A 17,205-nucleotide genomic window follows, 5' to 3' on the forward strand; every position below is an offset into this window, starting at 1 on the left:
CACACACACACCCACAGCCCCCCACCGCACGCCTGGGACACTCACCTGGTGCTGGCGGGCGGGATGCGGCTGAGGGAGCCATGCACCGTGTGGTAGAGAAGCCCCACGATAGTGGCCCAGGCTGAGGAGAGAGCAGAGGCCCAGAGACACCCGTCAGCGTTCCAGGTGACAAGCAGGAGAGACAAAGTCCCTCGCCCAGCCGCACACGTCCCTCACCCCCAAGAACCGCCTGCCAGGCCCTGCGATAAGTGCTCTACCCATTCAATTCTCATGACAACACTGCGATGCGGGGGTGACACTGTCCCCACTCTCAGATGGGGAAACTGAGGCACAGGCCAGTTCGGTAACTGGCCCAGGCCATGTGGCCAGGAAGTGGGGGACTGGGATTCCCCCCCCGAGTCGGACTTGTGCCCAGTGAGCTCTGCGGCCAAGTGGGCACCCCCAGGTGTCCGGTCACGGGGCCGCGGCCCTGCTGGGTGTGGAGACCCGAGCACAGCCCACAGGACCCCCCGCCTGGCCTCCGTGTGGGGACACCTCGGGGAGAACTGCGCTCCCCGCCTCTCCCCGGGGGGGCAGGGCACATGTGACGTCACAGCAGGTGCGGCAGGTGACTGTTCGGGGACCTTTCCCCAGGCCGCTCCTCGCTGGGAGGGGAGACATTCGACCCCGGCTGGCGTGGCCTGCACCCCTGAGGCAGAGCCCTGGCCAGGCAGGAATGGCGAGGGGATGTCTGTGGGGCATGTCCACGTTTCCAGGGACCAGAGAAGGCAACAGTCATTGCAGCAAACATAGCCAGGGCCACCCGGGCCCCGATGGCTCCCTGGTCAGAGTCACGGGTCCCCTTGGCCGCTCATTTTGAATTGTGAGATGGGACTTGGGCCCCCACGGAGTAGAAGCCGGGACCCTGAATGGACGAACCCCTCGCCTGGCCCGTGGTGACCCTGGGCCGGGTTGGGGAGCAGACGGTCCATCCTGTCCGTTTACGGTCGGCAGACCAAGCGCTGGGTAGACCTGGGAGGACACGTGACATCCTCCACGGTGGCCTCACCAGGGCGAGTTTCACATGCTGCTCCCCAGCCCCCACCCCCCCCCGGGCCCCCACACTCACCGTGGCCGCGGAAGGCCTCCTGGGGGATCTCGATGTAGCTCTGCCCTCGGGCCGGGAAGCGGAAGTGGGAGAAGTTCATGGCCCTGGGAAGGACTTTGGCCACGGCGAACTCTGCAAGGAGCGAGGGCAAAGCCACAGTCAGCAGCTCACAGGACCCGGCTGCGGGGACCGGCTGGGAACCCACCTGCTCCCCCTTTTTAGCAGAACGAGCCCCCCCAGGGAGAGTGACCGCCTTCGGAAAGCACAAGCCGGAAGTAGCCAGAAGTAACCGTGACCCGGAAGCTAAGCCAGGGCCGCCCCTCCAGGGCGCCTACCTGTGGGGACGCCCCCCCGCCCCCAGCTCCTGGCGCCTGGCGACTGAGCCAGGGGTGCGGGAAGACCTCAGGCTCTGGGGGATGCTGTTCCCCTCCAGGCTCTGGGGGACGCTGTTCCCCTCCAGGCTCTGGGGGACACGTGAGACACGGGAAACTGACATGCCCAGGACATGTGCTCGGCTCTCGCGGTGAAGTGCCGGCACCAGGACGCTCCGCAGGTAAAGGCCTAAACCGCAAGGCCGTCCCCTGCCTGTGTGGACAGCCTGACGGTCACCCGGTCACACGTGTCTACACCGCGCAGCCCAGCTGACACCAGGAACCCGACCTGCCCCTCCCGCTCCACAGGCACTTCAGGAGCTGCCGCCGCCGACTCCCACTCCGACCTGAGGCCCGTCCCCGCGAGACACGTATGTGGCCCCGTGTGCACATCACGGCCCAGACACCTGCCCTGACCCCACCCAGTGTGACTCTGCACGAGGCAGCGTGGGGAGGGAGGTGGCCAGGCCCCTCCCCGCGGGAACCCCACGGCCGGCACGCTCCGTGCTGCCCGCGCGCTGCCGACGTACCCGCCACGGAGGAGGAGCCCTCGATGGTGACCTGGGGCCCACTGGCCTGCAGGTTGGAAGATATGTGGCCCATGACGGCGTCGATGGTGTCGACCAAGCCCAGCACCACTCTGCCGTCCTGCAAATGACACAAGCGTGAGGGGGCCGTGAGCGCCCACCCCGCTCAGCCGGAGCCCGCGGAACCAACTTCCTCACCACGGCCCCACGGAGGGAGAAGTCACACGACCGCCCTGGTGCACAGACCAGGAAGACCACAGAGAGGCCACAACCCGACCGAGCTTGTGGAGCAGGGACACAGGCCGAGGGGGACCCCCTGCCTCGGACACGGGCTCGTGTGTTTCTGCACCAAGACGCGGTGGCAGGTGGCCCGAGCTCCGCCTGACTCCCGAGGAGCCTTCAGCAAGTCCTGGACCTGCCCCCGGCCCCTGAGTGCCTCAGGAGGAAGGGCCTGACCGCCCTCGGGTCCCCTCCAGGTTGAGGACACCAGTGGTTCCAGCCCATTCCCCACGAAGGGGTGTGATGCTTTGGGGGTGCAGCACCCCAAGTCATCTCTGGGCTCATTGGCCAGCCTGGCGCCTCCCTCCTCCTCCCTCCTCTCCCACTCTGAGTCCCCAAGTCCCCAAGGCAGAGGAGCTCCAGTGTGCACTGTCCCAGGAAGGCGGGGCCCGTCCTGACACCCCTGGGCCGACTCTCCCCCACCCTGGGACGCCCTGCACGAGGCGCGGCCTGGTCTCTGTCCTGCCACACCTCCCTCCGCCTCTCCGAGGAGGCTGGTCCCCGGCCCTCCCTCACAAACCCGCGCTCCCTAAGAGCCTGACGAGCTGGAAATAGAAATCCGTGGCCAATTTTAGGAACTTGCAGGCCGGGGCTTGATTTTCCTCAGCCAAGCACAGTTACGCACACGGAACTGCGTGTTTCTGGCGTGCAGCTCTGCTGGGAGGCGGCCGGTTCATACGTTCTCTTTAGTGCATGTCAGAGCCTGCCGAGTCTGAACAGTCCCTGGTTATTCTTATTTTGTGACAGATTTGCATATTTCGCATTTAGAAAACGTTAATTTAAAATGATGCTGCAGCATGTCTGCTCTGGGGCCCTGTCGGAGGCCCCCCCCCCCCCCCCCGCCCCGACGGCTGCTCCCCCACCCCCGGCGGCTCCCCAGGCCGCAGCCTCGGGCACGGAGCCCCCTGGAAATCTGGAGCCCCGAGGCTTCGTGCTTTTCCAAAGAGAATTTGTTTCTGTATCTCACATTCTCGACCCTGTCTTTCTCCCTTAGCCAACGTTAAGCCTCATCGCACCTCATTTGAACTTTCTCAGACAAGAAGTTTCTCAAACGTAAACCCCACAGCAATCTTTTTAATAATGAGAGGGTGAGCTGTCGTTCTGTCTCAAACTGGCAAACATTGTTTAATGTTTATACGGGTTCGGGAGAACGAGCCCTTTAACATCTAACATCAAGTCCCGCTCACCCTTCTCCGTCCCGCCCTGATCTCGGAAGCCACAAGCTGAGAAGGCAGCGTCGGAGGGACAGAGCCTGGGTCCCCGGCCTCCGGGTGGGGGACGGGCTCCTCTGACCCGCGCTGGACTTGGACGGGTGGGAAGCACATTTGTTACTGCGGCTCAGCCTCGCTGGTCCTGACTGCAACAATGTTGCAGACGAACACTCACTATGGCTGGAAACTGTTGTCCACGTAATTAAGGAAAAATAGGTAAAATTGGATACACAATGTTTGTAGAATATGTGTGTGTGTATGTGTGTGAGTCGAAAACTAGATTGTAACAGAAACATACAAGAGTGTTAAGAATAACCTCTCAGTCTTGCAATTTCAGCACGTTTTACTTTATGTTTTTGATTACCTGCACTTTCTAACTTCTCCACAGCTATTTACTTGTTTTATTTTTTAAATAGGTAAAAGCAATAAAGCTATTTTTAGAAATAAAGAAAAAATTGTTCCATTCTCCCTTCTAATTATTTTGAGCACAGAGAACGAGAGCTTTCTTTCACCCTTTCATCGTGTAGTGCGTATTGTCACGTGTTCCACTTTTGTCACTTAACTTTCACTTTCACTTAACCTTCAACATAAAACAGGCTTTTTGTTACCATTCAAGAGTGGTGTGAGGGTAAAAAAATACGCTCTGTAAAACGGTAAAAACCAGCCAGATGTCCCTCCTAGAAAAAAAAATCGTTTCCTTCTCCGGAGCTGAGGACAGTAACGCATCGCGGATGGTCACGTGTCCCCAAGCCCTGGGGAAGGCGAGGCGTCTGAGTCCTGCACGTCCAGTCAAACTGGGCTCTGACACCCCGGACGTCAGGACTGAGACGCGTCGTCCTTTTACAGGCGGGAATTGGGCCGGATGACGCCACTTCCAGGAAGACAGGATGACTCCCGAGGTAAACACGTTTTTGAAGATGGAAACATTCTTTTCTCTTACCTCTGCCGCGTCAGGCCAAGCGGGCAGTAGGAGGGCCCCTCCCACGGCCTGTAGGAAGGTCTAAAGGGGGAGAAAATGACGCTTAGCGCTTGTCCTCACACCTCAAGTCCCAAGACCTTCCGCTCTCCCCACATCTCCCAGCACAGGCGGGGCCTGGACCGTATCGCTGGGCACCCCCCATCCCGGACGCTTCCCGGCAACCAGGCCGGTGAGAGGGAAGGCCAGTGCCCAGAGCAGGTGGAGAGTATCTCGAGGAGCGAAAGGAGGAAGATCTTGATGTTAATGCTGTGAATGTTGACCCACTAGGTGCTTTCAGACGACTCTGGGAACTCCCACTAGGCGCAGACTGTGGTCCACGGCCCCGTGGCTGAATCCGCCAGTGACCCAGCTGCACCTGGTCTACACTGGGGGCTGCCAACCCAAGTGTGCAGGGGCCAGGTGGCTGCTTCATAGACCAGGCAGGCCGGCGTCGGGCAAAGTGAAGCCTCGGGCCCCGGAGGGAGGCCCCACTGAGGACACAGAGCCGGCCAGAGAGGCCACGCCACCCTTGTCCAGGACAAGCCTGAAATCCACACTCTTAAGTGACAGTGCCCGACTTTATAACTCTCTCTAGGTCAAACACAACACGTCTACGGGCCGGGCTTGCGGCCCACCGGACACGACACTGCACAGTTCACCTCGGTGAGATTCAGCGCTGTTTCCTCCGACAGGGACTTGTTGGGTAAACTGAGGGACACGTTCTGAAGGTAACTCAGCACAATTCCGGGGCTTTGGAAGTTTCTCCTCTCCTCTGTCAGGCTGGTTATGATGGGGTGGTAGGCGTCGGTGGGTGCCTGGAAGGAGGCAGTGGCGTGAGCTTCTGCTCAGAACCAGAGCCAGATACTCCACAGAGGTTCACGTGTCTGACTCTGGGTCCAGCATTTTTTATACCATGACAATAACCATATAGGCCAGGTGTGGCGGCTCACGCCTGTGATCCCAGCACTCTGGGAGGCTGAGGTATGAGGATCACTTGAGGCCAAGAGTCTGAGACCAGCCTGAGCAAGAGCGAGACCCTGTCTCTACTAAAAATAGAAAAATTAGCCAGGCGTGGTAGTACATGCCTGTAGTCCCAGCTACTTGGGAGGCTGAGGCAGGAGGATTGCTTGAGCCCAGGTGTATGAGGCTGCTGTGAGCTATGATCGCACCACTGCACTCTAGCTGGGGTGACAGAGCGAGACTCTGTCTCAAAAAACTAAGTACATAAATAACAATGTAGTACCCACCACATACCCAGCACTTCTGTGACTGCTTTGCATACATTAGCATTTCATCCCCACGACAACCTTGTGAAGTGAGAACCCACTGGGTGGATGAAGCCAAGCACAGAAGGCTCCACTCAGGGTAAGTGGTGGAACCGGATCCGAACCGGTAGGCTGAGCCCACGCAGATGGCTCAGTCTGCGTTAAAGTTCTCAGGAAAGGAAAGTTCCTTGAGTAGGCCGAGCGCGGTGGCTCACACCTGTAATCCGAGCACTCTGGGAGGCCGAGGTGGGCGGATCGTTTGAGCTCAGGAGTTCGAGACCAGCCTGAGCAAGAGCGAGACCCCATCTCTACTAAAAATAGAAAGAAATTATATGGACAGCTAAAAATATATATAGAAAAAAATTAGCCGGGCATGGTGGTGCATGCCTGTGGTCCCAGCTACTCGGGAGGCTGAGGAAGGAGGATCGCTTGAGCTCAGGAGTTTGAGGTTGCTGTGAGCTAGGCTGACGCCACGGCACTCACTCTAGCCTGGGCAACAGAGTGAGACTCTGTCTCAAAAAAAAAAAAAAAAAAGTTCTTTGAGTACACATACTGATTCCAGAGGGGAACATTTTCTATATGAATCGACCGTTTCCTCCAACGTTGGAAGAAAAGGGCACAAACGGAGGCTGAGCGTCCAAGCAGCCCCTCCCCATCCGCCACCCACCAAGCCCCTGCCCAGGAAGCGGCCTTGGCCTCTGGTTCCCTCCTTGCAGGCACCTGAGCTTACTGGGGACAGGAACCAAGGGGGTTCCCCAGCCACGACTCAGTACGAGAGCTGGCTTCCCGTCCATCTGTCGTGTCCCCCCAGACGGCACTCTGCCCACAACCAGAGCCCAGCCCAGCCACAGGAGTCTGTCCCCGGCAGATAGACCGAGCAGACAGATGTCAGCCGGGGGGTGACAAGAGCCAAGGGAAACGCATCTGCTCACCGTGGTGCTCGCTGCGGGGGTCACACCAAGGCTTGGCGGGGTGGACAGCGACAAAACATGTTTTCCTGTGGGGAAAAAATAATGCTTAATTAAGGATTAAAACATGCCATCTTTTCTCACCCTGAGGAAGGCCTGTCCTTATTCAAAAGTTCCCCGGCTCTGAGACTCTTTGGAGCAGGGACGTTGCCGGGGAGATAAAGGCGCATAAGTCAGCGTAACGGGTGTTAATAGACAGTATGGATTTTCCCACGTCCGATTATTTTCCCATTTATACTGTAAATTGCTTTCGAACACCCTTCATGCAAGTCATCATACACGAAGATGATTTTATTCAAGCTATTGCTGATTTCAAATAAATGAAGAACCCAAAGAAACAGACTTCCGTGGCAGCCATGGGGTGGTGTTAATCACGGGACGAGGACATCCCGGGGACCCGCGAGCACTTTCCTGTGACACAGATGGAGCGAGACAAGACCTCAGTAAAGTGGCCCTGGAACCCCCTCCCCGAGGACTCTCTCACTCTGTCCTCGTGGCCCCACGGGGTGAACGGTGGATCTGTGTGATGTGAGCCTGTGAGAACTCTGCCCTGCCCTGGTATGAGAGGTGACAAGACAGGGAAGCTCCTTGTCCTCTGCGGTGGCTGCTGGGGCTGAGGATGCAACCCTGGAGGGATGGCAGCCACCTTGTCACCACGAGGCAGCCCACACAAAGAAAGGCGGGGCGAACCCGAAGAGTCCCACTAAATCCTCTGCGCACCTGGACCAAGCCAGTTCTGCAGCCTGCTCTCCCCTAGACTTTCCACCGTGTGAGATGGAAAAAATGCCCTTCATGGCCAAAGTTATTCTGAGCTGAGTTTTCTCTCACACAATCAACAGAGTCCTCACAAGTGATAGACTCAACATCAGAACTTGAGGGGGTGCTGGCAGGCGGGACCCAGGCCTTTCACCTCCCTGTCCCAGCACCGATGACTCTGTTGATTGTGTGAGGCGCCCACATGGCCGCTGTCGTTTCCTGACAGATTATTTTATGTGGACATAAAGAAACTGGGTTCACTTGTAGGCAAATGAAAACAAAATTGTAGGGGGAAAGTGAATATTAAACTTTAAAAACTGGCCAGGCACTGTGGCTCAGACCTGTAATCCCAGTACTTAGTTTGGGAGGCTGAGGCAGGAGGATCACTTGAGGCCAAGAGTTCAAGACCAGCCTGGGCAACATAGTGAGACCCCAACTCTAAAAAAAAAAAATGGAAAAATTAGCCAGGCATGGTGGTGCACCTATAGTCCCAAGTACTCAGGAGGCTGAGGCAGGAGGCTCGCTTGAGCCAGGGGGTTGGAGGCTGCAGTGGGCTGTGATCGTGCCGCTGCACTCCAGCCTGGGTGGCAGAGTGAGACCCTGTCTCCAAAAATAAATAAATAAATAAATAAATAGAAACAGCTAAGACCTATTAAAATCTCACCACATGCCAGACATGGTACTAATGGCCTCGCACATCTTTTCACATTTAATCTTCACAACGTCCCCCAGGAGAGACAGGGTGCACTATTGCTTTTATCCATTTTAGGAAGGAAAAACTGTGATTTGAGCTGTTAAGACAAAGGTCCACGCGCTGTATGATTCCTGTCCATGGAGTCACCGGAAGGGGTAGATTCGCGGAGACAGAAAGTAGCTCGGCGGCTGCTGGGCTGGGGGAGGACAAGAGTGACTGCTTACGGGGTGGGGGGTTTCTTTTGGGGGGTTTCAGACTAGACAGATGTGGTGGTTGCACAACACTGAGAACGTACTAAATGCCACTGAACTGCTCACTCCTAAATGCTTAAGTTTGTGTTATATGAATTTTCCCTCAATTCTTAGAAAACTGACTTTCCAACGCCCCACGGCTCATTGGGGCAGAGTGAGATTTGAACCCAGGTCCACCTGCCCATGGGTCAGCACCGCCCCGTGCTGAGCTGGAAGAGGCACCCCGGGGGCTCCCCAAGGGATGAGCAAACACTGGTTGATGGGATGCGCTAAAGACCCGGAACATTCGTTCTCCAAAGCCTCCCCCTCATCCGTCACTCGCTCAGGGGGGGCCCCGTGGTGACCAGCAGGGGAATATCCATCTCCGGCGTCCCTGGGAGGGTGTAAACGCCTCTGTCTCAGGGAACAGGTGTTCCACAAACAACCTGTACCTGTAAGGTCCGTGGGGACACAGCTCACGCCTGCAGGCTGACGCTGTTCCAGGAGAGGGGAGGAGGGACGTGCTGGGAGGGGGAGGGGGACATGAAGGGGCCCCAGGGACAGACGCCAGACCCGCCCCAGCCCCCCACTCACTGACCGATGGCGGCTGTGAAGTACATGGCGATCTCGTCGGGGGTCAGCGCCCGCTCCCAGATGATGAACTCGTCGAACGCCCCGTTCTCGTAGCGCTTGGTCTGGTCCTGCTCCGACCCTATCACCAGGTTGACGTCGGGGTCCCCGTAGGCGTGAGACACCTTCCCGCTCGGGTCAGAGGTGCTCAGGGTCCCGTTGACGTAGACTTTCAGACCCTCCTTGGACTTCCAGGTAAACAGGACGTGAGTCCAGTAGGGGCCTGCAAGAGAGGGAGGTCTCCGTGCCGGCGCTGTGGGAATGAGCTCCCCGGGCGGGTGTCTCCCGCGGTTAAGCACATCCCTCTCTCTCAAGACGACCGTCACTGTCGACCGTGGGGAGTCCGAACACCAGTCATAACAGACCTGACTCTCCTCAGTCCCTTCAAGCACAGGAGAGAAATCACCTTTTGCCCCACCCCCAACATTCCAGAAGCAGTTCAAGGAGACGCCTGGTCATTTAACCAAGGAGTCACAGTTTGAAGGCTGCAAGGCAAGTGGGTGCACCTGCCGGGGCCCCTTCCTCCAGACACAGCCAGGGAGGGGACAGAGGGGCCGGCAGCCGCCTTTCCCGTCCAGCAGTGTGGTTTTGCTCAGTAAGTAATGATTACAAAACAAACAAACAAACAAACAAAGCTTGTTCTCCTCAAGCCCTGAGCTACGTGTACAAAAACTGGCCCCTGGGGACGTTTCCACCCCACGGAAGGGAGTGGAGCGAGAAGAGGCTGCAAAGTGACCCAGAAGATGCGTCCAAGGGGAAGCTGGGGGGTCACCTGCTGCCAGAAACAAGGCAGCTGGGAGGTGGCAATGACCTGAGGAGCAGTGTCACCTCCCTGGGACGTCTCTCCTCATCCGAGAACCAGAGAGCGAGGCAGGGCTGAGGCAAAAGTCGCCCTCCAAAAGATAAAACATAAAACAAATCCAAGAGAGGAAGGGGAAAAAAAGAAAGCAAAGGTGATAAAATATTTGAAAGAGGCCGGGGTACGAGCACCAACCAAGCAGCCAGGAGCCCAGTAGAAAAAACCAGTGTGGTCAGGAACCAGGAAAAGGTCCCCCTGTTCCAACGTCACACGGCAAGTCCTAACTATGCAACAGGGAGAAAAATAATAATAAAATATTAACAAAAAGTATACAGATTGGGAAGGATGCAATAGAACTATCTCTGTTTACAGACAACATGATTTTCTATGTAGAAAACACAAAAGAATCAACAACAACAAAACCCTGAAACTAATAAGTGATCATAGCAAAATTGCCAGATGCAGGATTAATACATGAAAGTCGACCACTCTTCTGTAGATCAGCAATGAACAAATGGAATTTAAAGTTAAAACATCAAATTTTCGTTTATACTAGCCCTCCAAAAAAAGGAAAAAGAAACACTTAGGCATAAATCTAACCAAAGATGTGCCACATCTCTATGAGGAAAATGACAAATCTCTGATGAAAAGACGTAAACAAAAGCTACATGAACAGAGCGATTCCGGCGGTCCCGGCTGGGAAGACTCAGCGCCGTCAAGCTGTCAGACTGATCTACGTGTTCAACACGATCCCAGGCCAAACCCCAGCGAGTTACTTTGTGTCTATCAGCATCCTATTTAGAGTTTCAGAACTGATGGTTAGAACGTGTCAGTTCTGAAGTTTATGCGGAGAAAGCAACAGACCCAGAACAGCTGGCACAGAACCGACGGCGGAGAACCAGGTCCGGGGACCGGCACCACCTTGACGTGGAGACTTGCCATGAACCTACCGCCGTCGGGACGGTGGGATTGGAGGGGAAACAGCAGGCAACTCCCGCTCCACCTCCGCCCTCCCCGCACCGGTCTCCAGCCCTGAGCCTGCCCACCCCGACCTCACGCCGGCAGGTGAACACGATGCCACAGGGAGATGGGGTCCCCGACAGGACACAGCCACCTGCGGGCTCAGCACAGAGGCCCCCCTCCACCCCGACCCACCGCCACCACGGACCCTCCTCCCCCCAGACCCCCTGCCCGGCCCTTCGTCCCTCTCCCCCCGGCTCCCTGAAGCTCCACCCTCTCTTTGCAAGAGCATTTTCCCGTCTTATTTTAAACCACGGCGAGTCCACAGCACTAAAGAGGAGGAGCAGGAGGAAGGGGAGGAAGAGGGAGGAGAAGTCCAGCCACCGTGTGCACTTTGTGCCCAATATTCCATTTAATGTCCCCAAACCCTGAGGTTAGTGCCACTGACGTCATCTGAGCTTCACAGACTGAAAACCGAAGCAGCTCAGAGCAGTCGGGTGACCCGCAGCAGTCACGCAGCACGGTCAGAAGGGACCCCGGCGCTGCCCACCGCATGGGGTCGTCTTAGCAAAGGCCACGTCCCTGCCCTTCCCGGGCCCCTTCCCGAACGAGGACCAGCACCCACACGCCAGGAGGCCGAGCACCGTGGGCTGCCTGCACCATCGGGCCCCTGGCGTCCTCCGGGCTGAGCTCTCGGGGCTGACGCCGTCACTCACCGGGCCGACGCCGTCACTCACCGGGCCGGCGCCGTCACTCACCGGGCGGGCTGAAGGTGGCCTCCCACGTCTTGGAGTTGTCCCGCGTGTACAGCTCCACGGAGCCTTTGCCGCCGCTGGAGCAGACTTTGAACCCATCGGAAATGACCTGCCCGCCGTACGCAGAAGGGGCCGGCCGGGACTGCTCTCCTTGCGTCTTCCAGAAAAAAGAAAAGGTGACCCCTGTGGGCAGGAAAGGACGCGGTGAGGTGTTGATGGGGACAGGCACACGTGACTCTCGGGAGCAGGTGACTCCGCTTTCCACTCTGCATCCGAAGGCACTTTTCCGTCGTGCAAAGGCAGCGTGTTCAACTCAGAAAACGCGTGGTGATATTAGCTAGCGGGTGTCAAGGGCACTTCCCTAAGGGCTTTAAATGAATTGTCTTCTTTTAAATAGCACAAATGCCTGTTCCTGTCCCCATTATAGAGATGAGGAAACCGAGGTTAACCTGCTCAAAGTCACTAAACCAGGGTCCCACTCAGAGCGGTGCAAACCCGAGCAGCTGGGCAGGGCGGGCGGACGCAGAGACCTCCCCTCCTCCAGGCTCGGCGTCGCGGCAGCGCCTTCCAAAGCCGCCGCTATAAATATATTTTACAAAGAAAGGAGCCATCTCACGCATACCAGTTTATAAACAACATTCTTCTACAAATTTATTACACCGTGAACCTCCCCCCGTGTCCATAAATACACCTGGCGCCGTCGTTTTTACGTCTGTGCGGCAACCGTTCCAAACGGGTGCGGCCTTCTCTAAACGACAGCCGCCTCTCGCAGGGTCTGAGGTTTCCTTTGGCTTTTGGAGAAATGTTTCAAACAGAACTTGAAGCAAACTTTCTGGCACAGCTCGGAGGGGCGTTTCCTGTGGAAGGGGAGGCACTGTCAAGGGCCTTGGTGTCTGCGATTGTCCCTTCCCGACAGGTGAGTGCGTGCGGCGCCCACAGGGACGGGGCAGCGAGAGGTTTTTTCGAGACACCCGTCTGCAGACTGTTGGTGAACTCTGACCCCAGCTCCACACCCGGGGAAGGTGGTGTCCACATGTTGGTGTGACCGAGCTGGCCCATCAGCGGACGTCCCTCCGTCACCGGGAGCGGATGGAACATCCTTCAAATGCCCCGTGACAACATAGTACGGCCATTGTATCACATTGCACCTTCGTCGACGTGGAGAACAGAGAGTAATTTTTACAATCCTGGTTTTGAGTTTCCCTGTTTTATTTCTTAAGGTAAGAGGAACCTCAAACGCGCAGCTCCTGACGGTGACTCTCGGTCCCGAGTTCCCCCTCGAGGGTCTGGGGGCCCCTCGCTGAAAGGTGATCGAGGCTCAGACCTGGCTGGGGATCGGGGGCTCTGGGGGGCTGGGGCCTCACTTTGTGACACTGTGGAGCTCCGATTGGCTCTGTTCTGCCTCCAGGAACACTCGCCCCAGCCCGGCTGTCTTTGAGTGTGACAAACGTGTGTGACGTGTGTGCACGTGTGAGCTGAGCCGCCACCTGGCTGGACTCCGCCTACGAAAGCCAGAAGCAAATCCGGCTGCCCCCCCAACAAGCAGGCCCGGGCTCGGCGGCGAGGGGGCTCGGGGATGCCGAGAGAGGACCCCCGGTGGGACGGGCTGGGTGGTCAGAGGGAGGAGACAGGGCACATTTGTCCTTGAACTTATTTATGTAGATGGAACCAAGTTTAGACTTTAGACCTCATCTTCCTCTGAGGTTACAGACATGGTCTTAGAGAATCACTGAATTAAAAGAAGACACCTGTCATCCATGCATAAAGTGGTGTTTCATTACCAGCCATCCTTACTGTGACACCTTAAAAATTAAATACACTTGTTACAAGTCCTTCAAATGTCTTGTGACAACGTCATCTTATGACAATTGCATTGTGCCTTTGCCAGTTCAAAGCCCGAATATGATTGACAGAAACATGGAAAACTGCATGATTTTTATAATCCTGGTTTAGAATTTCTCCATCTTATTTTCTAATATATGCGGAACCTGGAAACTCTACGAGGAGCCTGGACGTTTCTGGATCTCTGAAGGCTCCAAGTCGCGAGGGTATGTGCTGAAGGCCACTGAGGAGAGCAAGAACCCCTCCAACTGCCCTGCAATGGGGGTCCCCGCTGCAAAGGGACGAGGCTGCGCGTGGCCCAGGGTGTTGACGGTGGCGTCCCTGGGCCCGGCTGGGCCTTCCGAGCTTCCTCTCCTGAGCACGCTCCCTGCGAGGGCCGAGTGGGGGAAGGAGACTCGGGGCCTCTTCCGTCCGAGGGGTGCACTGTGCTCTGTACTCGGGGGCCACAGAAGCCAGGAACACCCCAGGCCTTCCGGCCGCATCTCCCGCGCTCAGAAGCAACCAGATTCGCAGGGAAATGAGCACAGCCCATTGTGAAATTTTCGTTATGAAACCCATTCCCAGTAGGATTCATGAAAGTTAATTTTTTCCAAAAACTTTGCTGTGTTGAAAAATTCCTTTCACTCAATTCAAAATGATCCTGTCTCGGCCAAACGTCTTTCTGTCCAGAAAGAAAAAGAAAAAAATAACAACACTGCGTGTGGTGTTAGGTGAGGGGAGGATGAAGGCAGTCTGCAGGCCCCAGACCTTGCTCTCTGTTTGGTTAACTCGACCGGCAAAACAATGGCTTCTGTCCAAGGAACGGCTTCTATTTAAATATTAATTTGTGTCTTCGCAGAGTCTTAAAAGATTCACAATGTGCCTTCAGCATTAGCATTTGAAGGAACTCTGCCTCTTGGACTCGGACGTCAGTACAAAAGGGACAAGCTGAAGGGAAAAGAAATAAGCGTGATATTGACAAATTGATCTGATTCCTCTTGTCGTGAGCATTGAATCCTCATCCATCCAAAAAATAAAACGAGGACGTGCCTTTCTCAACAAGACAACAAAAAGGAAAAACAAAAATCCAGACATCACAAGACAAGACTGATAAATTTGAGTGTATAAATATTATAATACTCTACAAGGCAAAAAAAATTACCATAACAAAGTCAAAAGACAAATGACAATGTGGAGAAATAAAATTCGCAACACATTTAACAGACAAGAAATGCCCTCAATATATAAATAGCACTTTAGAAAGAAGAACATGACTTCCAGCATCTAGTGAGAACCAACTACTACGGGCAAGGAAAGCTGTGCTGAGGCTTTTACACGTCTGAGCTCTTAGTCCTCCCGACAACCCTATGAAGCAGGTGCTATTATTGTTCCCATTGTACACATGAGAAGACTGAAGCACAGAGAGGTTAAGTAACTTGCCCAAGGCCACACAGCTAGTCAGCAAAGTCGGGATGTGAACCCAGGAGTTGGCATTTGTGATCAGTGTGCGATGCTATCCTTCCCTCGGAGAGAGCGTCTCCCTGGTCACCGGGGTCCGTGGGCTGCACCGTCCCTGTCCCCAAATGAGAGCAGTTCTGGCACAGTGGCTGGAGCCACAGGGACACCTCTACCCCGTGGAGGAGGAGCGGTCCCTAGAAACCAGGGAGGGACAGCTGCAGAGACACCCACCCTTTCTGACAGAGCGAGGACGGGACCGGAGCACAATCGCTCTGTTTGCCCTCCTTGCGGCTGTCCCTGCGGCCGGGGGTGTTTTCAGTTTGGAGGAATAAATAAGCCTGGTGTGTTTACGGGGCTCTCTGAACTCGGAAACAGCCCAAAGTACAAATCTGTAAACCTGGCCGTGGTTCGGAACCTCAAAACCATTTCTCAAAATTCTGGTTTCCACAAAATGTCCCCTCCCACATGTTTGTGCCTCATCAAGCTTTTGTTTATTTTTGCTGGAACGTGGTCCGCATTGTCCCTGCATGGCGCACGGTGAACTCATCTCTTGGGCCCTCTGATGTCCAGAAAGCCCTGGAGCTTCAGACCAGGCCTGCGTCAGACTGTTTTCCTCCCTATAAATGACAGCTTATCATCTTCCCAGGACAAAGGACCCTGAAGGCCCAAAGTGGGCTTGCAGGGCGGAGAACACGTCCCCAGAAAGTGTCCGACGGGCCCAGACGCTGCGGACAAGTTACTTTTCACATGAACAAAAAGGAGCCGGTCCCTGATTTGTTTTTTCTTTTGCAAGTATGCGTCCTGTCTGCTGCCTGGCTTTGGCCACAGGCTGTGGCCGCTTTCTGGGGCGGTTCCCCCACCCCACCCCCGCCCAGCCACTCTCCACGGTCACGGAAGAGGCGCAGCCACCCGCAGGCGCTAACAGGCCCAGCCCTCCCGCCACCAGCACCCGGAGCCAGAAACGACGTTCCGTGAGCCGCAGGGTCGATTTCCTTCCCGCAGATGCCGTGGCCCTGTCCAAACCCCGCCGTGACATCGTGACATTGCTGCGTCTATTATTTTAAGGAGGTTTTTTCTCCCCTCTTTACAAGGTTAAACAGTTCGATCTCACGTCTCTGCGAGGCGACGTCACACCTCTCAGCCCCCAGGACAGCAGCTGCCTGTGTCCCCCCCGCTGCCCCCCGCCAAGGTTTGTGGGTGTCGTGCGTCCTGCAGCCGGTGAGAACCTCGCGCTCACGCTGCGCTGGCCGGGGCGGGGGCTCCCCGACAGCCACGTGCACTGGGGACACACCAGTGCCGGCCACTCACCTTCGGGGCCGCAGCGGGCCGGGTTGCTGATGCAGGAGCTCTGGTACCGGCCGTAGTAGAGCAGCGTGACCCCTTTCTCCTCCTTGAGGTAAATGCCTTTGTTGACCCGCCCCTCTACGATATCTGGGAGAGAAAAACGACGCCGTGTGTCAACGCCTGGAGACGTCTGTCAGACTTATAACTTATGTATGATACACACTATTATTTATCTTTCTAATTTTATTATACATTTATAATCTATATTACTCTATGATAGTAATATTATAGAATGGATTAATATTTCATTACTAATAATTAAATTATAATTTATGTTGACGTGTTAGATAAATTAGTACTAAATCCTATTAATTATTTGCATAAGATATGTACTAATATTATAGTTATTATATTGCCCGCAGGTGCACTCTGAGAGGGACATGGCACTAACCTCCCACTGTCCTGAACTTTGGTGGCATCGACATGTTTTATGAGTCCTTCCGGCTCCCAGCCTCCCACGAACTTCCCAAGTGAAACATTGTAGCATGAGCGTGAACATAAAACTACGACTCAACTCCTCTCCTCTCGCGTCCTAATTGAGAGCCCCTGATCCCAGACATGTGTACTCAGGATTTAAAAAAAAAAATAAAACAAACAAACAAAAAACACCCATTTTCAGACTCTACGAGGAAAACCCAGAGTCACACTTTAAATGGCCCAGGAAGAGGCTGCACAAGACGGCCGTGAGTCGGGGGACGGGCCCGCCCGGTGCAGCCAGGTTCGGTCCGTCCCCGCCTCACTCGCGTCTGATGCGGGAGTGTGAGGCCAGCGGTTTGCAGAACAGGCAGGTGAAGACCTTAGAAACCACGAGCGAGCAGGCATTTACCGGCAGCTGGGCCACAGTCGCTCAGGTCTCTCTGCCACCACGTGGGCTGGGCAGGGGGTGCCCCGGGCGCCCCCCGGCCGTGGCTGTGCGGAGGGACTGCCTGGTCTTTCCACCTGGCCCCGACCCCGCTCCCGTCTCCCACCACCGCTGCCCGGTGGCCGGCCGAATCCAGGGGCCCCGGTGTTCCTCCTTGCTCTTTCTAAGCCCATCTTTTTTTATTCATCCCTTCGGGTGCTGGGAGAGTCCACATGGTGCAGATGTGAATG

The 17,205-nt window shown here is 55.7% G+C and overlaps 1 protein-coding gene across 2 annotated transcripts in view; it reads right to left on the reverse strand.

Moving 5' to 3' along the window:
• Positions 1-17,205, reverse strand: part of ADGRD1 (adhesion G protein-coupled receptor D1) — a 90,913-nt gene that overhangs the window by 60,082 nt on the left and 13,626 nt on the right. For both annotated transcript variants that reach the window (XM_069496988.1, XM_069496986.1), the window contains 9 exons: positions 16,078-16,200; positions 11,494-11,673; positions 8,945-9,199; positions 6,631-6,695; positions 5,093-5,248; positions 4,416-4,475; positions 1,989-2,106; positions 1,109-1,219; positions 46-121 (listed from right to left, as the gene is read on the reverse strand). In XM_069496988.1, coding sequence (XP_069353089.1) covers positions 46-121; positions 1,109-1,219; positions 1,989-2,106; positions 4,416-4,475; positions 5,093-5,248; positions 6,631-6,695; positions 8,945-9,199; positions 11,494-11,673; positions 16,078-16,200 — 1,144 coding nt within the window. The remainder of the gene's footprint in view (positions 1-45; positions 122-1,108; positions 1,220-1,988; positions 2,107-4,415; positions 4,476-5,092; positions 5,249-6,630; positions 6,696-8,944; positions 9,200-11,493; positions 11,674-16,077; positions 16,201-17,205) is intronic.

This window comes from Eulemur rufifrons, chromosome 21 (genome assembly GCF_041146395.1).
Source record: "Eulemur rufifrons isolate Redbay chromosome 21, OSU_ERuf_1, whole genome shotgun sequence".
In the NCBI taxonomy this organism is placed as follows: Eukaryota; Metazoa; Chordata; class Mammalia; order Primates; family Lemuridae; genus Eulemur; species Eulemur rufifrons.